This window comes from Melitaea cinxia, chromosome 3, assembly GCF_905220565.1.
Source record: "Melitaea cinxia chromosome 3, ilMelCinx1.1, whole genome shotgun sequence".
Classification (NCBI taxonomy): domain Eukaryota; kingdom Metazoa; phylum Arthropoda; class Insecta; order Lepidoptera; family Nymphalidae; genus Melitaea; species Melitaea cinxia.
In genome coordinates this window covers 4804751-4827405 of record NC_059396.1, presented here as the reverse complement: position 1 = coordinate 4827405, position 22655 = coordinate 4804751, and the positions used below count along the sequence as shown (strand labels likewise).

The 22655-nt window shown below is 31.9% G+C and overlaps 1 protein-coding gene across 1 annotated transcript; it reads left to right on the top strand.

Annotated features, from left to right (window-relative positions):
- Positions 1-2766: 2766 nt before the first annotated feature.
- On the top strand, positions 2767-20898 carry LOC123669097 (electrogenic sodium bicarbonate cotransporter 1). Its single transcript, XM_045602733.1, has 14 exons — positions 2767-2857; positions 11764-11871; positions 13093-13149; positions 13419-13901; positions 14015-14134; positions 14351-14425; positions 14863-15938; positions 16016-16168; positions 16923-17072; positions 17474-18139; positions 18224-18466; positions 18721-18926; positions 19104-19203; positions 20824-20898. Exons 1-14 carry the CDS (start codon positions 2767-2769, stop codon positions 20896-20898), a joined length of 3603 nt encoding a protein of 1200 aa, XP_045458689.1.
- Positions 20899-22655: the final 1757 nt, after the last annotated feature.

Below are 22655 nucleotides of genomic sequence, written 5' to 3'. Positions count from 1 at the left end.
AGCTGTCCATGCACCATTCTTTTATATTGATTTCGTCTCATATCTTAGGTAATAAAGAAAAAGTTTGTCCTATTTATGTAAAGCATTACGTACAATATATCGATACTGAATTGGAAATTTTTGATATTAAATATTATAAAATTAGGTGGTACTCAACATCACGATACAAAACGCAAAGTCAAATAAGGAACATTTTGTTTCAATTATGGACTTTCAGACAGTGGTACCTGAAGAGTATAGACACTGACAATTTATTACATTCCTTTACGATATCAAATATTATCAATGTATGGTTACGGCCGTAAAGAATATGGCCACTCCCTCTCTTCCCGTGGGTGTCGTAAGAGGCGACTAAGGGATAAAACAGATTCCACTACCACCTTGGAACTTAAAAAGCCGACCGGTGGCGGAATAACCATCCAACTGCTAGCTTTGAAATACACAGGCCGAAGACGGGCAACAGCGTCTTCGGTGCGACAAAGCCAGCCAAACTACTATGGGCAAAACACATAATGTTCATGCCGTTTTTGGCGCGAACTTGTGGAGGCCTATGTTTAACAGTGGACTGCTATAGGCTGAAATGATGATGATGATGATCAATGTGTCAATTACATTAAGGTTTTGTTATATTTGAGCGAAAAAAAACTGTATTTCTTTTGTATCTATTTACATTTCACGAAAATAACTTATACAAATGGCACTTCACGTCCAAATTAACTGTTCTCGTTTCATTATGTTTTTTCATTATTTCAGTGTTTGGATTCCGTACCACAGTTCTTATAATAATTGGATTCAATGTTTATTTTGTACACAATCGGAATAGCTAATAAAATAAAATGAATACAAAAATCTATATTCTTGTAGGTTACGCGGAGGTTTCTTCTGTAATATTGTTGATACACAAAAACTCGAACAGTTCCAATTTGTCGAGTTGATGTCTTTAATGAATTGAATATAATTTGAAAATTTTGTTTAGTCTTATACTATCAATACTGAAGCTAAAGTTGTATTTTTTCCATATTTCTGCCTTTACGTCTGCTTGTCTCTACCCTCTCAATAATTTTAATAGATGTTCATACTATTCTGTTATTCTATATTCGCTGAAGTTAACGCTAGGGTTCTAGAAGAAAGGTGAAAATCTATCAGGCGATCTGTAATATAACAATAAAGTTTGTGAAACAACTTTTTTGGATTTTATCACGGTTTATTAGGTTTTTTACATGTCCGACGTTTCGGGTACTTTACAGTAACTATGGTCACGAGAGGACTCTCCGTAAAAACTTTTTACTCGCCTGGTTTAAGATTTTTGCGCTTCCTCGTTTTTTGGTGAAATCTTGACACTCGTAGAGATGAGATCTTGGTCTCTGCATCTCTTTAAGAAATTTTACGATGTTATAAATCTTACGCGCTTTGTTATAAGATCTTCGGCGGCTAATTTTATTTGCGATTTCCAGTCCATACTGGTTGTTCATATTGTTTTCTAATGTTAAATTAGGTTTTTTACAGTCCTCTCGTGGCCGTGGTTGCTGTAAAGTATTCGAAACGTCGGCCATGTAAAAAACTAATAAACCGCGATAAAATCCGAAATAGTTATTTTATTATAATGAGTGAAATTCGCGTAAACATTAAAAAACAATAAAGTTTGTGTTTGTTCGAAAACTTTACGTGTTCATCTCTATATAGAGATGAATCTCTTAGTCCAATTTTAATTTTGTTTTTGGTGTCAGCAGAGAAGAACTAAATAATTTTGCATTGTAGTTGTAAATATAAAATAATTATAGACGAGATATAAGTTTTGTCTAGTAAAATATAGATTTTAATAAAGTTATTGTTTTACAATAAACATAACATTTCTAAAAAAAACGCATATAGTCAAAATATAACTGAAGGTAAAATAGACACGTATTTAAAATCAGGTTACGTATTATAGTGAATGGAAAACGTGACTCCGTTTTAAAGTATTGAATCACGGAAACATTTCAAGCGAAATGTTGCAGAAAGTCGGATCCTATGTACGAATAATGAAGGCTTTTCTATTACTGAATACAGTTCTCCGCAGATTATCGACATCAAAATCACTTTATTATATAGACGTGTTTTATTTATTAATGAAATTGATGAGATGATTACTATCCCAGGCTTACGTCTTTTGAAAGGGTAACCATAGAGTTTCTAATCGATTCTTTCTGCAGAATCTACGAGTATATTGAAAAGCGGTGGTTCCTTCATTTTAACATTTATTACTTTTTTTTTTAAGAATTAATATGATTATAATTCTAAAAAAAAACGATTTAAAAGTGCTTTTGAAACTTATCTGAATACAATAAAACTGATTATAGAATAAAAAAATAGATTTTAGAATTTTTGTTTCGATTTTAAGTTGGGAGTAATCGATTCGAAATCTGAATTATTTGTGATCTTACATCTTTCACATTGTTTTGTAGACGTGGATGAATACTACGCGTACATCTTAACACGTATAACGATATATCGTACGTAAAATTTTGTTCTCGTTTAATTTATGACACATCGTAACGTTACCTATGAGTATATTGATCTACCGTATACCTTTAATAACTTAATTAAATGCTAGATTTTGTTTGATATGAAATGCCAGATTGAACATAAACTATCCTACGCTCGACAAAACCATGTCTGGAAAATTATAGGATTACACATTGTTTTTGTATATTTTTTTAAAATATATTTTACATAAATTAAATACTAACTATTAATAATAAAATATATTTTTAAAGGTCGTGAAAGATGGATACGAGAGCTGACGAGGAGGAGGCTCCACCAGACCCAGCAGCGAGAAAGCACACTCACCATGACTACACTGAAAAGGATTTTGAAGGTATCACTTTAATGTAAACACTAATAAATAATATAAATAAGTAAATAAATAATAATTAAGTTAGAGAACGTTTGTTAAACACACATATGGTTACCCTTTGACAAAACTATTCTTTCAGTTTAAACTAGATTTATTTTATTGTTTTTTCATAATATTATTTTCAACTTTTTTTTCAATCCATACTTACATCTCATTGTATATCCATTACTCTTATTTTTTTTCTAACACCTAAAACTTGCCAAACATATACCGTATTAGTTTGTTTAATTTTATCTCGAAGCTTTATATTAACCAAATACCTCTTAATTTCGTTTGGAAGTTTTGGAACATAAGTATATTGCTATACTATATAATAAGCGTTCCACTTGGTCCGTAAAACGTGGAACTTTATAAGTAGCTCCAAACTTACGGAATTCCTCTTTCGGTTAAATATTGTGTGATAATGCGATTAAAATTTACATTAAACACCTTCCACCGCACCAAGCTTTGTTCCAAAAGGAACTTAAATATTTAAGGTTACAAAATATATTATTACAATCTAAAAATTCAATAATTTTCACATATTTGTCATAACGGAAATCCCAACCCACAACTGACGGCGCTAAGCAACAGTATACCCACTAGTGTTGAACATTTTACATTAAAGAGAAAATTTGAGTCATTAGATTATATATTAACTAGCTGTGCCCGCGGCTTCGCCCGCGTTGAATCAGTGTGTCACATCCAGTGAAACTCTCGTCAAAATCGGCTTAGCCGTTCCGTAAACCTACCTCTTGAAGGCGACTCCCCATTGGTGAAACCGCATGAAAATCCGTTCAGTAGATTTTGAGGGAATCGATCACATACACTTTTGGGGACTTTGTTTTATAATACACTAACTGTTGCCCCCGACTACGTCCGCGTGAAGCGCGCGTCGCGTCGTACATAAAGATTCGTTGAATTCCTCAGAATTGTGGTATGAAATAATATAGTAATAATATAGTATTGTAGTGAAAATATGTTTAAAATATACTGCATGCAATTTAGTTTTTAATATGGTTCTAAGTAAATATATGCCACGGAATAGCGTAACGCACGCTCCTCCGTGACTCCGTGACGATAAGGGTAAAAAAAAAGTATTCGAGTAACGTAAATGTTAGATATTGTAAAAAAAATGTACTACTTATAAGTAATCTATATAAATGTTTCTTGAACAGATAGGGTTGCAAACGCGGTTATTTTCCTTTAAACCGACCCTGCTGTATATGTTTCATACAAACTATCAATCCCAATTAAACCCCTTTAGCGGTGGAATATCGCAAAATCCATTCTTAGCGGACGTGTACTAACTATAATCTACCTCCCTGCGAAATTTTATCTTTGTCCATCCTGGATGGATGGACCTTCCAGCGGTTTTTGAGTTCTCGTGATGAGTGAGTCAGTGACCTTTCTCTTTTATATATACATAAATTACGATGCATTATTTGGACACCTCCTCACCATCTATAGAACATACATTTAAAATTTCAAGTCTCTTACAACCCCGTTTTATCCCCTTAGGGGTCGAGTTTCGTAAAATCCGTTCTTAGCGGATGTTTACGCCCTATAAGGAACCTAACTGCCAAATTTCAAGTTTGTAGCTGTTATAGTTTCGGAGATTTCGTGATGAGCGATCAACCTACCATCCCCGGTTTTAACCTCAAAAGGGAGTTGATTTCTAAAGATACATTATTTGAACACCTTCTCACCATCTATAGAGCATATAATTTATATTTTAAGTTTCTTACTTCAAAAACATAGGACTTTCATACAAAGTTCCAACCCCCGTTTTATCCCTTTAAGGTTCAAGTTTCATAAAATACGTTCTTAACGGATATTTACGCCCTATAAGGAACCTACTTGCCAAATTTCAAGTTTGTAGCTGTTGTAGTTTCGGAGATGTCGTGATGAGTGAGTCCACCTACCATCCCCCGTTTTAACCCCAAAAGGGAGTTGATTTCTAAATATACATTATTTGGACATCTCCTCACCATCTATAGAGCATACATTTTAAATTTCAAGTCTCTTACTTCAAAAACATAAGATTTTCATACAAAGTTCCGACCCCCGTTTTATTCCCTTAGGGGTCGATTTCATAAAATCAGTTCTTAGCGGATGTCTACGCCCTATAAAGAACCTGCCTGCCAAATTTCAAGTTTGTAGCTGTTATAGTTTCAGAGATATCGTGATGAGTGAGTCAACCTACCATCCCCCGTTTTAACCCCAAAAGGGAGTTGATTTGTAAAGATACATTATTTGGACACCTTCTCAACATTTATAGAGCGTACATTTTAAATTTCATGTCTCTTACTTCAAAAACATAGGACTTTCATACAAACTTCCAACCCCCGTTTTACCCCTTTAGGGGTCGAGTTTCGTAAAATCCGTTCTTAGCGAATGTCTATGTCCTATAAGAAGCCTACTTGCCAAATTTCAAGTTTGTAGGTATTATGGTTTCAGAGATTTCGTGATGAGTGACCTTTCGCTTTTATATATGTATAGATAGATAGATTAGACTGTTATTTAAATTACAATTCTATCAAAAGGAGACTAAATAGTAATTTAATGTTGAAATTGGCTTAGGCCATAACTCAATTTAAGTTTTGTTACAAGTTAATAGTATTTAGACTCAATTTAAGTTGCTTAGTTACACTAATGTCTAACAATAGCTAATGTCTTTGATCTTACAAGGGGTAATTAATGGGTTGTTGTACATAACTGTCCCTATATATAAATGTAACTGTTGATGTCTGTACATGAGTGACATTTAAGAAGTAAGTCGTGCTATTTATTAGAGTTATATAAGTGAAATAACGAGTTTTATTATTTTCTTCTGTCCATCTGTATGCTTGTGCAGCAATGCCATAAAATTTGATACACGGAATCAGATGAGGTTTTTTGTTATCCTGGAAGTCGAACTCAAAATGTTCTGTGGATTTCAATTTGATATATTATTGTCTAGAGAGCATTTCTTTTTATGAAAGTCACCAGGTTACCTTGACAATCCCATTCCCTTTTTATATCCCTTAGCGGAAAAGGTTTTGATTTTTTTGCCCTACTTAAAATGTGACCCAATTTGGAAGTGATTGGAAGTGATCAAGTAAAGACTTAAAAAAAAATACGGATCTAAACTTCATACAATTTAAACCTTTTGCTTTGTCTTACTATATTTATTGATAAGTTAATAGACCATTAAATTCGATTTTATGACTCATAAGCTAGAAGCAGTACTTAATCATAAAATAAAATTTATACCATTCTGACAAGTATCGAATTTAAGCCCTGAATCGTTCAGCGTGGCTAGTGTTATTCGAAATACATTAGACACTTTTCTCGTGGAAGATACAGCTAATAATTTACATTAACTTAACTGATTTACATCTAGGTGATTGTCAATTCCAATGACAATTCAGTCGAACGGAACTAAAACGGCCTGCAATTGTCACAATGTCAGATAAAGACCACTCTTCCTACAAAAGCTTTATCTTAATTTTATTTTTAGAGTTCTCCGATGAACAGTGAGAAAACTCCCAATAATAAACACCGGGATGAGAAACTAACATTCGTACAAACAAAGAAATTTTCACGCCGAGCGGTTTTGAAGCCTTGACTCTTTACATGTAATAGTCATGCGATAAGAATTTAAAATATACATTCAAAAAATAGCCTATCGCTTGTCGGTTAAAGAATTTTTTTTAAATATTGATGAACTCTTTTATCCAAATATTTACATACATACATCCAACTGCTTCGGCTTTGAAATACACATGCCAAAGACGGGCAGCAGCGTCTTCAGTGCGACAAAGCTAGCTTTGGGTAAAACACATGAGTTCACGCCATTGTTTGGCGCGAAATTGTGGAGGCCTATGTCGGTGTTGCCAGTTTGATCTCCGCACATGACAAACATTTGTACTGGCCAAGCAGATATTGTCCTGGTCTGGGTGTTTGTGCAGTCCTTGTGAGTCTCCCCATGCCTCGGAGAGTCCATTAAGCCTTCGGTCTCGGTAGTTATCATGTACATCTGATAGCGATAGATACTCATAGTAAGGAATATATCCGCAAACCCGCATTAGAGCAGCGTAGTGGATTAAGCTCTGACCCTTCTCCTACACGGGGAAAGACGCTTATGCCCAGCAGTGAGATATTATAGGCTGAAGCGAGTGATAAAAATGTGAAAAAGTGATAAAAAGAGATCATATACGTAATAATACGATTAATATTTTGCGCAACGTGCGTTGACAACGTTCCACATATTAAGGGTAAAATGACTATTCCGTATTTCTCTTAACGCCACGTATCGTAGCCGCTTTTGTCGCTCACTTGGGATAATTGGTTGTACAATTTAACTAGAAAATATACTTATATACGGGTCAGCTCAGTGACCATAGAAAGTAGCAACTAACTCTTGCGCTGACGGTTGCTGATCGAATATATAACATAGGCAACACACATGATTACGGCGGGCGGCCGTTTCTGTTTGCATTTGATTTATGTAATTCGTGTGTTTGTAGCTTTCTTTTATTTATTTATTAATTAAATATGCGACATGATGTGAGGATAACCAGATATAGTATAGAATTTCCTAATATTTAAATTCGTTATGTAATAAAAATTAAAAAGTTTATGTGATTTTTTTACAGCTACACTACGACATAGCAAGCGGAAACACCGCAAGCGCGTCTCTCATGAATTTTTAAAAAGTAGTTAACAATACCCGACACTCATACTTTTTCAAAACATTTTCCTCAAGAGACATGATTTGTTCTTGGCGGAAAAAACAATTTACCTCTTCACGAATTGCAAGTGTCTTTATAAATTACCGTTTTGTAAGTAGGTCAAGAGGGGAGTTAGGAGATTTAACATGGGTAGGAAATGTGAAACTTAGTTATATGATCTAAGCGAAGGTTTGTTTTATGGGGTGCTTTTCTACGTTTATAGAAGTTATAAAGATTAGATAGAGCGATATAAGTGTTGCTAAACATACTTATACTATGGTGTAGATCTGTATTAGAATCCAAAACTAAAAAATTCACCAAATTCATAAGTATGATTCTTGTTGGACTGGTTAACAGTAGTTTTGTATTCTCAGAAAAGAACTAAAAACATATTATAATCACATCACAGATGAAATGAAAAAATGGCGAAATACCTGTTTTAAATAGGCTAGTTATGAAAATAACTTTTTTTTTGTTTTATGGCTAATTTTAGGAAATGTTTATAGATTTCAAATTACTTCCATTTTGTCATCATAAATGTGTACGATTCCTTTTGGTGACTTCGGTTAAGTAAGGCAATAAAGTACACATTTTTTTAAGTTAAAAAAAATTGAAGTCAATTAATTTTTTAACTTAAAAAAAATATGAAACATTTCTCCTTCTTTAGGAACTTATTTCAAAATTCCTTATATATTGATAGTTTCGGAGTTAACAAAATCGAAATTTCTTTTTTATCGCAACTTAATTGGTTAGTAACTTTTACAATATTTTGCAAGCTGGAAATTCTTTCCCATCCATTTTACTAGACGTAATTCCGAATCGAGCGAGCTATGGCTCATATTTTAGGAGCTCTATCTCAATTTAATACGTTTTTTAAACTTGTCAACTAGACTATATGCCTTCCCTTGTTAGATTAAGCAGACATTACTCGTGTGTAAGTTAAATATTACCACTACAAGTTATGAGCATATGCAAAATCAGTTTCGTTATCCTTCTGGGAGCCCTGGCCAATTAAAATAATGGTGGCTCTGATATCTGCATCTACTGTATCAAAATTATATTATAGGTCCTACGAGCACGTATAACACATACAATGCGTGCCACTATTTTGTAGATACTATTTGTAAATATAATAATTTACTTAGAAATTCGGCCTTGCTACCCCAGTGCAATATTTTAATAAATATTTCATGACTCAAATACTTTACTTGATTATATTTAAGAAATTCGGTTATCGATTGGTTTATTTGAAACTAGAAGGTTAAGAATATTCAGGCCACTACTGCTTGCGCTAGATCTTGGTGACTAGTCATTTTTATATTAAGTAAATAATAATAATAAAAATTAAGAAATATGGCAATCGAATGTGGACAAAGCAATTACTTTTATACATAAAAAAGGATAAAACAAAACACAATAAACACTGAAAAACAAGGTCCACCTAATTTGTAATTCCGTCCATCCTTCCAGTTCATTTTCCTACAAAATGTAAGAAACTTAAAAAAAAACATAATAGTGGACTCCTAAATAAATTAATTTGTTCGTCTTTTGGTTATTTAAAGCTTCAATTCTTCTCCTGTCATATACAATAAAGGTCTTTGTCCACCAATCAAATACAGGCCTTAAAATTAACAACACAAATGTGTATACATATATGTATACTTATATATAATATATATAAGTATACATATATGTATACATTACTACTTACTTATATACTTATATATATACATACACTCGTTTGACATTCTACACAAAAATAAAGATATATTTTACCGATATCGATCGCCCTACGTTCTAATTATAAGTAAATCCCAGGTTAGTAGAGCTGTGTTGAGATTAACATTTATTGCTACGTAAGTCGGTCACGCTCACGCGATCAGTAGGTGCGGTGTAAGAGTGCCTTTTTATTTAACGATCAATCTTTTACAATATAGATTCAATGATATCTCGTGCTACATAAATGTATAGATTTAACTTTAGTGTCTGTGTTTATCCATCTGATAGTAGCCGCTTGCCATCAGGTGGACCGTACCTAGGCTTGTTTGCCGACCTAGTCATGTAAAAAAGTGGATACCGTAGCCTATAGACGCCTGCAACACCTGAAGCATCACGAGTGCGTTTCCCGACCTTCCCCATGACCTTTAGCCACCTTACTCACAGTAGTCATGTATATAATGTATATATTGTATGTATGTGTAGTCAGTAGCACAATACTACTTGAAATCAGTATTATTTGACTGTGATCTTCTGTAAATTGGAGGTACTGCTCCAGACTTTGAATGTTCATTAAAGTAAAACATTCTGTCACTAAGTAATAATCTAATCTATAATCTTAAAAATGTTGCTGTCATTTAAGAGATTTTAGCTAATTTAATTTGACATTTATAAGTTTTTTGGGCAAGATTACTTAAGTATATAGTAATTCAACATTTATTTAAAGCTAGCTTTAGGTCATTTATTATAACTTTTATCATTTGTAGAATATCCTAGAACGGCTTATTTTTTTCAATAAATGTTGACGACGCGTTGGCGCATCGGTCACAGCTCTGGCTATTGCGATGGCGATCGCGGGTTCGATCCTCTCTCATTACAAATATTTGTATTAAATTAAGCTTCTAATGAAGCATTTTAAATATCCTTTAAGGTCAAGTGTGAAGTTAACTTCCAAACGCGTTATGCTTAAGTTATTCAACCTCCAATTATATTAAAAGTGTGATTAAATTAGTCTTATCTTTTTTCTTAATATACTGTATGCAAATTAAAAAAAAAAAACAAGACAAAACAATGTTTAAATAAATAATAACAGCTTTAATACTATACAAGTAATATCACATAATTAATAGGTGACGGAAAGTGTTCATACGCTTTTTCCATAAATATGAAAAAGTTTTTTGTAAATACATTTCTCTTTCTAAATGTATAAAAAAATCCAATACGATAACCGGTGCTCTCATCACGAACTTAACCTAGAAATCGAGTTGCTGCTTCAACTGTTGAAATATAGCGAAAAGAAATTACTTCCCCCGACTTAGATTGCATAACTTTCAGTGTCAAATTAGTGTACACAAAGATTAAAAGTTACCTTATTGAATGACCTGAAAATCAACCATCAAAGTTTATACAGAACTAGCTGTATCCTGTGTGCGTTGCTACGCTTTTTTTATATGTATTTTTTGGTCGTACCATCTCAGATTTCTTTGTGGGCTCATGCACAACACTTTGCTGAAGATCATGACACGATAATTGGTTAGTGTACGATTATATAAAGGATATACAGACAACCATTGATTTTTATATATATAGATTGAACAGTTCATAGATATAGCTGTAAACTCATTACGTGCAAGATATCTTGCATTTGATCGATATATCGCGTCTAGACAAGATTTCGTCGACAACTTTAGATGCACCAAGACGTCTGGTTTTTATAAACTGCTTAGCCACTTCCACGTTTTTAACAGCACCTATGTACTTACGTTGCAATAATTCTCAATTAAAATTAGCATAAAATGTTATTGTACAAATTGTATTTTTTAACAGAGACAGATGATGAAATAAATCAATAGAATAATTAGCCTAGATCTACTTTCTAGGATATAATTTGTTTTATCTGTAAAAAAAAAGTTTTAGGATTTTTCTTAAAAACTGTACAATTGATCATAAAATTTACAAGTAGGTAGTATCCGGACCGTGAACATTTGAAATTTAGCTTTCATTGACATCTCTTACATATATATACCTTTACCCATTCACGTACCATCTTAATCGGCACAATGGCTTAGCCGTAAAAAATGATACCTAAGTTTGTTTTATTTTGTTTGCGTTAGACAAAAATGTTGTCCACAGACCACAAAGTAGGTGGGACGACGACATTAGGCAGGTCGCAGGAATAACATGGTGTAGAGTGGCCATGGAAAGGACGGAATGGAAAAGATTGGAGGAGGCCTTTGCTACCTGGCAAACGAACACGCAAAAATGGAGCAAAGGAAAATTTACGAATAATTAGTGAAATATTGTCATGTCCGAATGAAGGCTATTTTGATTTTGATTGATACAAAAATGTTTTTTTTTTTTTTAAGTTTGTGATACTCATTAGCTTTAGATTAATTGGTAAAACTGATTTACAGCTTAGATTTATAGTTTTCTACACTCTTGTCTTTATTCGCATAGGTCACCGTGCACACACTGTGTTCGTGGGCGTACACGTGCCCGCACGTCGACACTCACACCGAAAACATAAACATCACCGCAATGGGGACAAAGATCCTGAAAAGCCTAGTAAGTTAAATTTACTATTATTAATAATCCACAATTTTTATCGTATTCGTTAATACAATATTATACTGTGAAAGTAATGTTAAAGTAAAATTTTGTAATATTTAGTATTTTTGCATTTGACATATATTTGTAGAAAATATTACTTTTCCGTCGTAGAACTTTCTTATAAAAGAGAAATAATGAATAAAGTAATTAAGAATTTGAATTTATAATAAAACGACAGAAAATATTTTGATACTCATATAATTGGATACATTGGAAAAGCAAAATTAGCTAACAGTACTACCTAGCTTTAAGGGATGAAAGAGAATTTTACTGGTTACTTGTAAATTATTTTACAACACGAAATTTTAACACATATTTATGCTGCTGATTAAAAAGCGAACGCTATAAAATTTTACGTACAAATTTCCATCTAATCTACGAGAGGAAAGAGTAAATAGTACCACCTACCTAACATTACCTGTAGTCTTTAAAAGTTACAAATACATAAAGGTTACAATGGTTTTAACACTTTCTATTTACTTTGACAAAATTACAAGAAAAAAAAGATAAAAACTAACAAAAATAGTTTTCTGTTTATGATATTCAAATTAAATTTTAAAATACAAAAAATGACTCACCAAGCTCCATTAAAGAAAATAAAGTACTATTAAAATATATTTTTAGAAAATATTATATTATATTATAATATTTTATTAGAATATATTTAAATAAATTAAAATTACTAAATATTATTTATATTAAAAATAAAAACCAACATCATAAACAAAAAAACTTCTAAAATCAATATTTCAAAAGAAAGAGATTTATTAAATGTAATTAATTACCTTGCTATATTTAAATATTTTTAATCAAACTGTCATATTTTCAATTTTCGCAAAAAAAGCCTTTTACTGGAATCACAAACTTGATTGAATTTTTATAACAGTAATTTTATTTCTCCTTGATAAGGTTGAAGAGAATTTTATGAAAAGACTCGTTAGCTCTTTCATCATGACGGCAGACAGAACAGTTTGTTACAGATTAGTGAGTTGACGTTAAAATTACACTTTGATTCAAAAGTAAAATGCCAACAATCTTAATCAAATACGCCAACAACCTTAAGAAAATACTGAAGAACCATAGCAACTGAACTATTACTTAATAATATCTTACAAAAATCAATTATTTAGTTTCACGATTATTAAATAAATAAAAATTGATAATTCGGATCCGTAGGCCCAGCAATAATGGCTCGAGTCAGGAGACTTAGCGTAACGGATGATGGAGAAACATGTAAGACAAATAGCTGCGACTCATCCAGACTGATTCCTTTCTTATTATTATTTAAACTTTTTATTGTCTCATTAAAAAACTAATTCAAGCATGTTTTAATATATCATTCGACAAAATAATCGGTTTTATTTTATTTCTCCATAAATGTCTTGTAATATTTCTTTAAACATTTTATCGTGATTCTGTTGTTTTCTGTCATACATCCATCAACATCTTTGTCTCAAAATATATAACAATTTTTTACAAACATTTTGTACATATTTTTACAGTGACTCCACCTGCTCAAAGAGTTCAGTTCATTCTAGGCGAAGATGTTGACGATAGCACTCTTGAATCTCATCCCCTATTCTCTGAAATGGAAGAACTTGTTAAGGATGGAGATGAATTAGAATGGAAAGAAACAGCTCGGTGGATCAAGTTTGAGGAAGATGTTGAAGAAGGTGGCAACCGATGGTCCAAGCCCCATGTTGCTACACTTTCTTTACACTCATTGTTTGAGCTTCGAAGTCTCATTTTAAATGGATCGGTGATTTTAGATTTAGAAGCAAATTCTTTGGAACAAGTTGCTGAAAGTGTTCTCGATAATATGATTGTAGAAGGTGGTTTAGCATACGATAGAAGGGAAAAAGTTAAAGATGCGTTATTACGAAGACATAGACATCAATATGAACGGCGAAATCATAATAATATGTCTAGACTCCCCTTAATAAGGTCTCTGGCAGATATTGGAAAAAATCACTCATCATGTAAAAGTGAGTAAAAATTATTTGTTAATGAAATTAAAGCAACACTCATCTTGTTTGTTGTTGTTATTCTTAAGGCTAATAGGTAAAACTATATGGACATTGTGGCAATATTATACCAGATTTTCAGGATGGTGGCTCTCGACGCTCCAGTTCGAGGAGTTGTCGGGGGCCCACCTCATCTCCCAACTCGGTTCTACTTCATGCAGCTGATGCAAGAGGCTCTTATCTAGCTGTTCCAGGTCAGCAAAGCGTGTTACGGTAACATGTGTGCATCAGCTCACTAAATCACGCTGTTTGACTGACACTTGACACGCTAGCACTTTTAAGCTAATTTCAATAAAAAAATTACAAATATACATATTTATTGGTGTTATTATTCATTTTTATTGTAAATATACTAAAGATAGTTCAACCAAATTTCTTTTCCCTTTTGAACAATTGGCGTTATATTCCAGTGGAAGAAGGCAGTACAACAAGTGGACATTCTCACAAAGCAGATTTCGGTCGATTCCTAGGCATCTCTAGTGCGGGTAACCGCTTATCATTAATTTCTCTTCATTGGTGTTTTATATGTTTAATGCTGCATTAATGTCAAACTGTACTATTTATTTTTGAGAAAAGTATTTTTGTCTACTCATATTGATGATTGGGCTAAATGCAATGTCAGATTCATTCTTCAAATTTTCTTGTTAATTTTTAGCTTTTGCTCTTGCTTTTTGATATTAATTATTATTATCATTTGTGTAAAATTTAATTAAATCTTACCAAAGTAAATTGTTCTAAACTTTTTTGATAAAACTACTATAATATAATATTTAACTCACCAGTAGAAAAAAATTTTATATTAGAATAAGATTGCACTTTTACTGTTATGAATATTTTTTTTATTGTTATTACTTTGAATTCTATTATTGTTAAACAAATTAGTCACATTTTATCTTTATTAAATAAAGAATTTATTTTTTAGGTGCAGCTCCAGACGAAGGAATGGTTAAAAGTCCGAGCAATTTATCAATGCATCGTAACCATAGCTCAGGCGATCTTCCCATGAATGGTGACATAAATCATAAGAGTAATACTCATTTTATGCGGAAAATCCCACCAGGAGCAGAAGCTTCTAATATACTCGTTGGCGAAGTTGATTTTCTAGAAAAGACATTATCCGCATTTGTTAGGTTGAAAACTGGGACCATTATGGGAGATTTAACTGAAGTTCCTGTCCCTACACGATTCATGTTCGTCTTACTTGGACCGCCAAACAGTAATTCAAGTTTTCATGAAATCGGAAGAGCAATGGCAACACTTATGTCCGATGAAATTTTTCATGAAGTGGCCTACCGAGCGAAGAAACGGGACCATCTTTTAGCCGGCATAGATGAGTTTTTAGATGCAGTTACAGTATTACCGCCTGGTGAGTGGGATCCTGCTATCCGTATAGAGCCGCCTGCTGCCATACCATCTCAAGATCCACGTAAACGTCCTAATGATAATAACCCGAAGGAAGAACCAGATGAGGAAGAAGAAGAACAAAGGCAAAGAGAAGAGTCAGGGTTAGCAAGAAGTGGAAGACTTTTTGGAGGTTTGATGAATGATTTAAAACGAAAAATACCGTGGTACTGGTCTGACTTTAAAGATGCACTAGCTCTACAGTGCATTGCGTCATGGATATTTTTATATTTCGCATGTCTTTCACCTATTATAACTTTTGGAGGACTTTTGGGGGAAGCTACCGGCAAAAATATGGCTGCAATGGAATCATTAGTATCTGGATTTGTATGTGGAATGGGGTACGGATTCTTTTCAGGACAGCCACTGACTATTTTAGGATCAACAGGCCCTGTATTAGTATTTGAAACAATAGTTTTTGAATTCTGTAAGCAAATAGGATGGAATTACATGTCATTTAGATTTTGTATTGGTACATGGACTACTATAATACTCATTACTCTAGTTGCAATTGATGCAAGCGCTTTTGTATGTTACATAACACGTTTTACGGAAGAAAATTTTGCAACACTTATCGCTTTTATTTTTATTTACAAGGTAATCATAAAGACTATTAGAGTTTGCCATAAAATAGTACCATTAGTCTAATAGAGATTAATTATTATTTTTTACAGGCCGTGGAAAATGTTATTTCTATCGGGAAAAAATACCCATTGAAGACACGCCCTGATGAAGTGCTCAATTACGAGTGCTATTGTTTGCCAGGCAATTACTCAAGAGTACCGGAACAGTTTAATTGGACTTCCGTTGACAAGGAGTCTTGTCAGGTAATAGGTTTTCGTCATATTTTAATGATGTTATTGATTTGATAATGAGTTGTTGTAACACACGTAAAAATTGTATAAATGGAAAATTTTTATCATTTAACTAACGGGTCGTTAGTTATACATATAATAAAAACGTAATATGTACGCTAATCGTACAATTTATCCGATTTTTGATGATTTTTTATCTGTTTTTGCGGCTTTCGTTAGTATATTGTGGTAAGCTTCACTTAACATTCAGTGTTTGTTTCATGTCAATCGGTTCATAAATAAAAAAGTTATGCCAATTTAAAGAACCACGTTGAGCATGTAAATACCCAAATGACGGTGTTTATAATCCAAAATAAACCAAATGATATTTAAAAAAATACTGTCCAAATTCACTATTCAACGCGGACGAGTTGGTGGCTAGTTATTTTAATATTGATTAACTTATTATAATGAAAAAACTTTTCCGGATTTTATCGCAGTTTATTAAGTTTTTTAGATGTTTGACGTTCGGTTCTCCCGTGACCATGGTTGCTGTGAACTGTGAAGTATCCGAAACTCCGGGCATGTAAAAAACTTAATAAACCGCGATAAAATCTAACAAAGATGTTTCATTATAATTAGTGAAATTCGCGACTTTTTAAAACAAAATATAAAAACAATTTAAAAATTAAAACAAAATATATAAAAAAATTTAAAACAAAATATATAAAACTTTAGAAAACAATATAATAACCTATAATCTAACCTAAGTCTTACAATTTTTCAGTTATACAACGGAACTTTAGCTGGTGCTGGATGTGACACAAAAGTGTATGTTCCGGATGTGTTTTTGATGTCGATAATCCTATTCCTTGGAACTTTCATAATTTCAATCATTTTAAAGGATTTTAAAAATTCTCTCTTCTTCCCTTCTAAGGTGATTATTTTTTGTCTTTAATTCCGACTCTCCGGTTTTTCTTAATACGGTATTATGTAAGTGTATGTATCCACAGTTTTGTGCGTGTGAAACTTATATAAATACAAAAACTGCGTATTCGTTACACGAAATGTAGGTACGATTTTAAGTTAAAAGTCATGCCAATCACATATACAATAATACAGAATATTTCCAACAAAGATTCTTGACTCTACTCAAATACGAATAGAATACACATATTATGTTGCTCAGACAGCGCCTGTTCCATTAATGTTACCAAAATCACCTAAGGCGCACCTTACAAGAATATAAACACATAGCACAGCGTGCTAAGACGATTAGATATCTATTTACAATTATTCTTAAAAATAATGTTCTACAAAACCATATTTTATTTACAGGTCAGACAAATAATAAGCGACTTTTCTGTCATCATAGCCATTTTGTCTATGTCGCTTTTAGATTTCAAAGTTGGAGTAAAAACACCAAAATTAGAGGTACCCTCAGAGTTTAAGCCCACGTTACCAACGCGAGAATGGGTTATTACGCCTTTTAATGGTAATCCTATATGGTCTGCTCTGGTAGCCATATTACCAGCTCTTTTAGGAACGATCTTAATTTTTATGGATCAGCAGATAACGGCGGTTATTGTAAACCGCAAAGAAAATAAACTAAAAAAAGGATGTGGCTACCATCTTGACCTCTTTGTCTTGGCTATTTTGATACAAATATGTTCTGTTATGGGATTACCGTGGTTTGTGGCTGCCACAGTATTGAGCATTAATCATGTAAATTCACTAAAAGTTGAATCGGAATGCGCTGCTCCTGGAGAGAAACCTCAGTTTTTAGGTGTCAGAGAACAAAGAGTCACACATATCCTTATATTCCTAACTATAGGATGTTCCGTACTTTTGACACCAGTTTTGAGACATATACCTATGCCAGTCTTGTTCGGCGTATTTCTTTACATGGGTGTAGCATCACTGAAAGGACTTCAGTTTTTTGATAGAATACTGATAATGTTTATGCCACAAAAATATCAGCCAGACCACATGTTTTTACGACAAGTGAGTTCTTAATTTAAAACAATAAACACATTTAATAATGATGAGACATTTATATTTTTAAAGTAATTTTAAATATTTTTCTAGGTACCGATTCGGCGTGTCCATTTATTCACTGCAATTCAATTGACATGCCTCATCTGCCTATGGTTGATTAAGTCCTTCTCAATGACGTCCATACTATTTCCGCTTATGCTTGTAGTAATGATAGGCATTAGGAAATCTTTAGATATCTTCTTCACAAGACGCGAAATGAAAATTTTAGATGACGTTATGCCAGAAATGACAAAAAGGAATCAAGACGAGCTTCGTGAACTCGGTGATATTGAGGTGGGATGCTTTTCGAAAATGTTAAATTTTTTGTGTAAAAAGTAAAAAGAGATAAATTAATATTTAATGGGTTTTTTGATAACCGAATGTAATACTTAGGTAAATTATAAAAATATAATTTAGCGTAAAATTGAATAAAACGACGATAGCTTGTAAAAAACGAAAACGAAATTAGTATAGGAATGGCATTCCAAGTCCAGACTTCAGGAATTTCCTTAATTAAAAAAAAAAATTCTTAGCCTCTTCCATTGTAGGATACCAACAAGAGTAATCCACCAACATTTGAAGAAAATCTTCAAATTCCTCTCATCAATGGCAATATTATGAATATACCTTTGACGTCTATAAATATATCCGAGGAAGTTAATAAAACCGGTATTTGGAAACAGGTTAATAATAGCAATAAATTAAAAAGTCATATTGACATAAAGGAATTGAAAGTAAAATCTGGAAAGAAAACGTGAGTATTCAACCAATCATCGCTGGTTAATCATCGAAAACATTCTCATAGTGTAATCGAATCCCTAAAACGTCGCACAATCACTGTTTTTTTTGTCAAGATTATTTTACCAATTCATATGTAAATATAACACATTATATCTATAAAAAGACGATGACTATTTAATTGATATTACAGTATAAAACACAAAAAACTTATTTCAAAGAACGCACAATCTGAAATAGAAAGGCGTCTATCAACAATGGACGAGGTAGAAGAAGACGATCCTTCCATGAAGGTGTGCATCAGAGATACAAAATTCTAACTCAACCACATTGTATACCTGAAGAAGCACGGCATGGCACGCATCCAACATTATGCGAAGACGTTTCTTTTCCTGAACATATTTTAGAACTACTACGTTCTAAATCATGAAGTTATACGTCATTTCCAGTTTTGATTTTCGAACTAGGTCTATTGAGTGACGTGACAGCCTAAAAAGTTTTGTCTAAATACGACGAAACTTGGTGTAAAGTTTTTATGAACATCCGTAACTAGGCAAGAATTTTAAATAATTTGTTCTATGACAAAATAATAAATAAATAAATATCCTATAACATACACACACGGTCGTCTGTTCCTATGGTAAGCAACTTAATGCTTGTGTTACAGGTAACAGTCGACTGTTATAACTTTTTTTTATAAATATACATAGAAATAATACATATATAAATATACAAATACAAATATCACACCGAGACTCAGGCGGGAATCGAACCCGCAACTCGCGGAACAGAAAGCAGGGCCACTACAAACTGCGCCAACGGGCTAGTCAAATGATATAAGTGTCTAGGTATCGTCTTTATCTTATATAAATACTTCGTAATACACTTTTGGTTCGAATTTTACTTAAATGCAAGCACACTTAGGAGTACCTAAAAATTTGATTATTTTAGCGTTTAAAAATTTTAACAGCGATTTAACGTTACTAGCTTTAAAAAATATTAGTACTTATATATATATATATATATATATATATATATATATATATATATATATATATATATATATATATATATATATAATCGATTTTTACATATATTTGCCGAATTTTAAATTGTATTTTATTTATAAAAACTATCATACGATTGTTCAGAAAAAGATGCGTCTAGTACAACCCTTACTTGTAGTTCACATTTGTAGATAAAATTCAAGTAAACATTTTATGTCACTAGATATAATAAAGACTATAATTTATTCAGTCGTAGCTACAAATACCTACATTTATATTCCAGGTATTTCTTATTAATGGTATAATTCACGATTCATTCCTGATTAATATTGTAATTCATTTTACAAACAGCTATTGTATAATTCTATGACAAAATGTTCTTAATAAAACTTCTTATTCAATTAATGTGTGTCACTATTCGTGTAACGTTTTATAAACGTTCATAATTCTCATTTATTTAAAAAAATCAAGTACAATAATTGTTGTGAGTCGGAAAGCCAAATTTACGATAAGTAAAATCTGAGTTTTTTAGTATTTTTTCATTTGTAGAACGTGTACGTGTTTAGTATTTAAAGGAATTATTACCTATTTTTTCAATTTTTTATACAACAATGTCTGCTTTTAATGTCTCCCAATAGGTAAATTATATTTTTGTTATTATAACATTATTTGCATGATTGCAGTGTTCTTCAATATGTTAACTTTAGCATGCTTTTTAAGCTATTTATTTGTGAGTAGGTATAGTAGTTTATATTAATTATCTCCGATCAATAATTATAACGCTAATTGTAATATTAGTCACATTCAGTTCACGTACGCTACAGAACCGCGAATTTAATTTATTGTTACGTAAAAAATGTTTGTTATTTACTGCTTACAAGCTTTTGTCCTCTGGACGATTTTCAGAGCGATCTCCTAAGGCGCAAGAATTCGTGGAGTAGCGGATTTAAAAAGAATACTTCGGCTGAAACATCAGTCTAATCTGTTTTTACACTGTTTAAATACTTTTAAGACTATTTTCGTAATGGTTATTTTGTAATAACAAAAGTCATTATGAAGTCAAGTATTAGTTAGTTGACAACATAACAATAAAAAATGAAAAATGTTTCAGTTTGCGCTTATCACTTATTTAAAGTATATTCTAAATTATTAAACTTAGTAATAAAAACTACGTCAATCAAAGGAATTGTTTTACGTTAACTTTAAAGGGGGTTATAGAATCAACCTATTAAACATTTTATATGAATATGTACCTAGGTTATTTAACATATTTAAATATATAAATGTGTATCTTTTAAGATTGACTTTTTAAGTCAATTGGCACAAATCCGAGCAAATTGTGTTTAGATAATATCAACAATATTTAAACGATGCTAATTGCCAATGAATTAAATTTCAATAAAAATATCATTACCCGTAATAATGCATCATAATTGTGTAATAAATATATATTTTTATTTTATTTTAATGATTGTCAAGATTTATCAACGTGTGTAGGGGTTTTATTATTATAAATACAATAATATTTCAAGCTTATTAGAAGAAAAAGACAAAACAGTGAATGTTTAGAATAATATATGTGTACTTTGATTTTAGAATAAGCGTTTTGATGTTTCTGTGTTGTAATCGGGATTCGAAATAATTTGAACATTTAAACTTAGATACAATTTATTAAAATACTTTTATTAAAATATTAATATAATCTAGAGGCTTAGACTCCTGTGAATACAGCTACTAGATAAATTTATAAAATAACAATCACTCCATTCACTTTAGTATATTTAACATAAATTTATTACTTTTAAATAACAACTTTAGTAGTTTAAGATACGAACAGACTAGCGACAACTTTCACCCATCTGTTTAGTGGATAAAAATTATTTTGTCTACCTACTAGTAAATTTAAAAAAAAATTTAGCACTGTTTCACTGCAAAAACGAGACGAGTCTGCTAAACATTTATTTTGAATAGCGGTTGGCGAATATAATATAGCCTGGCTGGAATTTTTAGCCAACCCATTCGCAATTTATTTTGTAATACACAAAAATAAATATAAAATAAATTGTATCCATTAAACAGATAATCGAGGATCGTTCCTAGTTCGGATCTTCTACTATAAAATATAATAGTTAAATATATTGTCGGCTAAAGTATACAAGCGAATATTTTTTTCTTTACATTTCGCTGTGATGTTCGTCCTTCCGTCTGTTATTGTCTTTATTTTTTTTAACAGTATGTGTATAACAATATCGTCAATATTCAATATATCGTATATATATGCTATATACTAAATTATAAAATAAAACCAAGCCTGAAACGAAGGCCTCATACAAAATTATGTTTTTGGCTTTTTAAAACGTTTATCGTTAAACTATAGTGTATGTGGGCTTACTCCCGCTTGGCCATTTTTTTTTCAAGATAAATGTCAAAATACGTGATTATGGTAAAGACGCATGTGACATTTTAAATTAATGGACTATGTACTATTGTGAATGGAGGCTGAAACTTGCAGCAAATTCAGAAGAAAGAAAAAAGTTCATGTATGCAAACATCGCAAATCAAACAAATGAGACCTAATTACTCTATAATTATTTTTCCATCGTTTGATAAGTATAAATGTTTTATACATAAGTTTATTTTAAGTAGGTGTATTGTATTTATATGGGTTAGCATATTTGTAGGCAGTAGTGGTTATAATATGAACCACTGCAATAAACCAAGTGCCAATAGAGTAACAC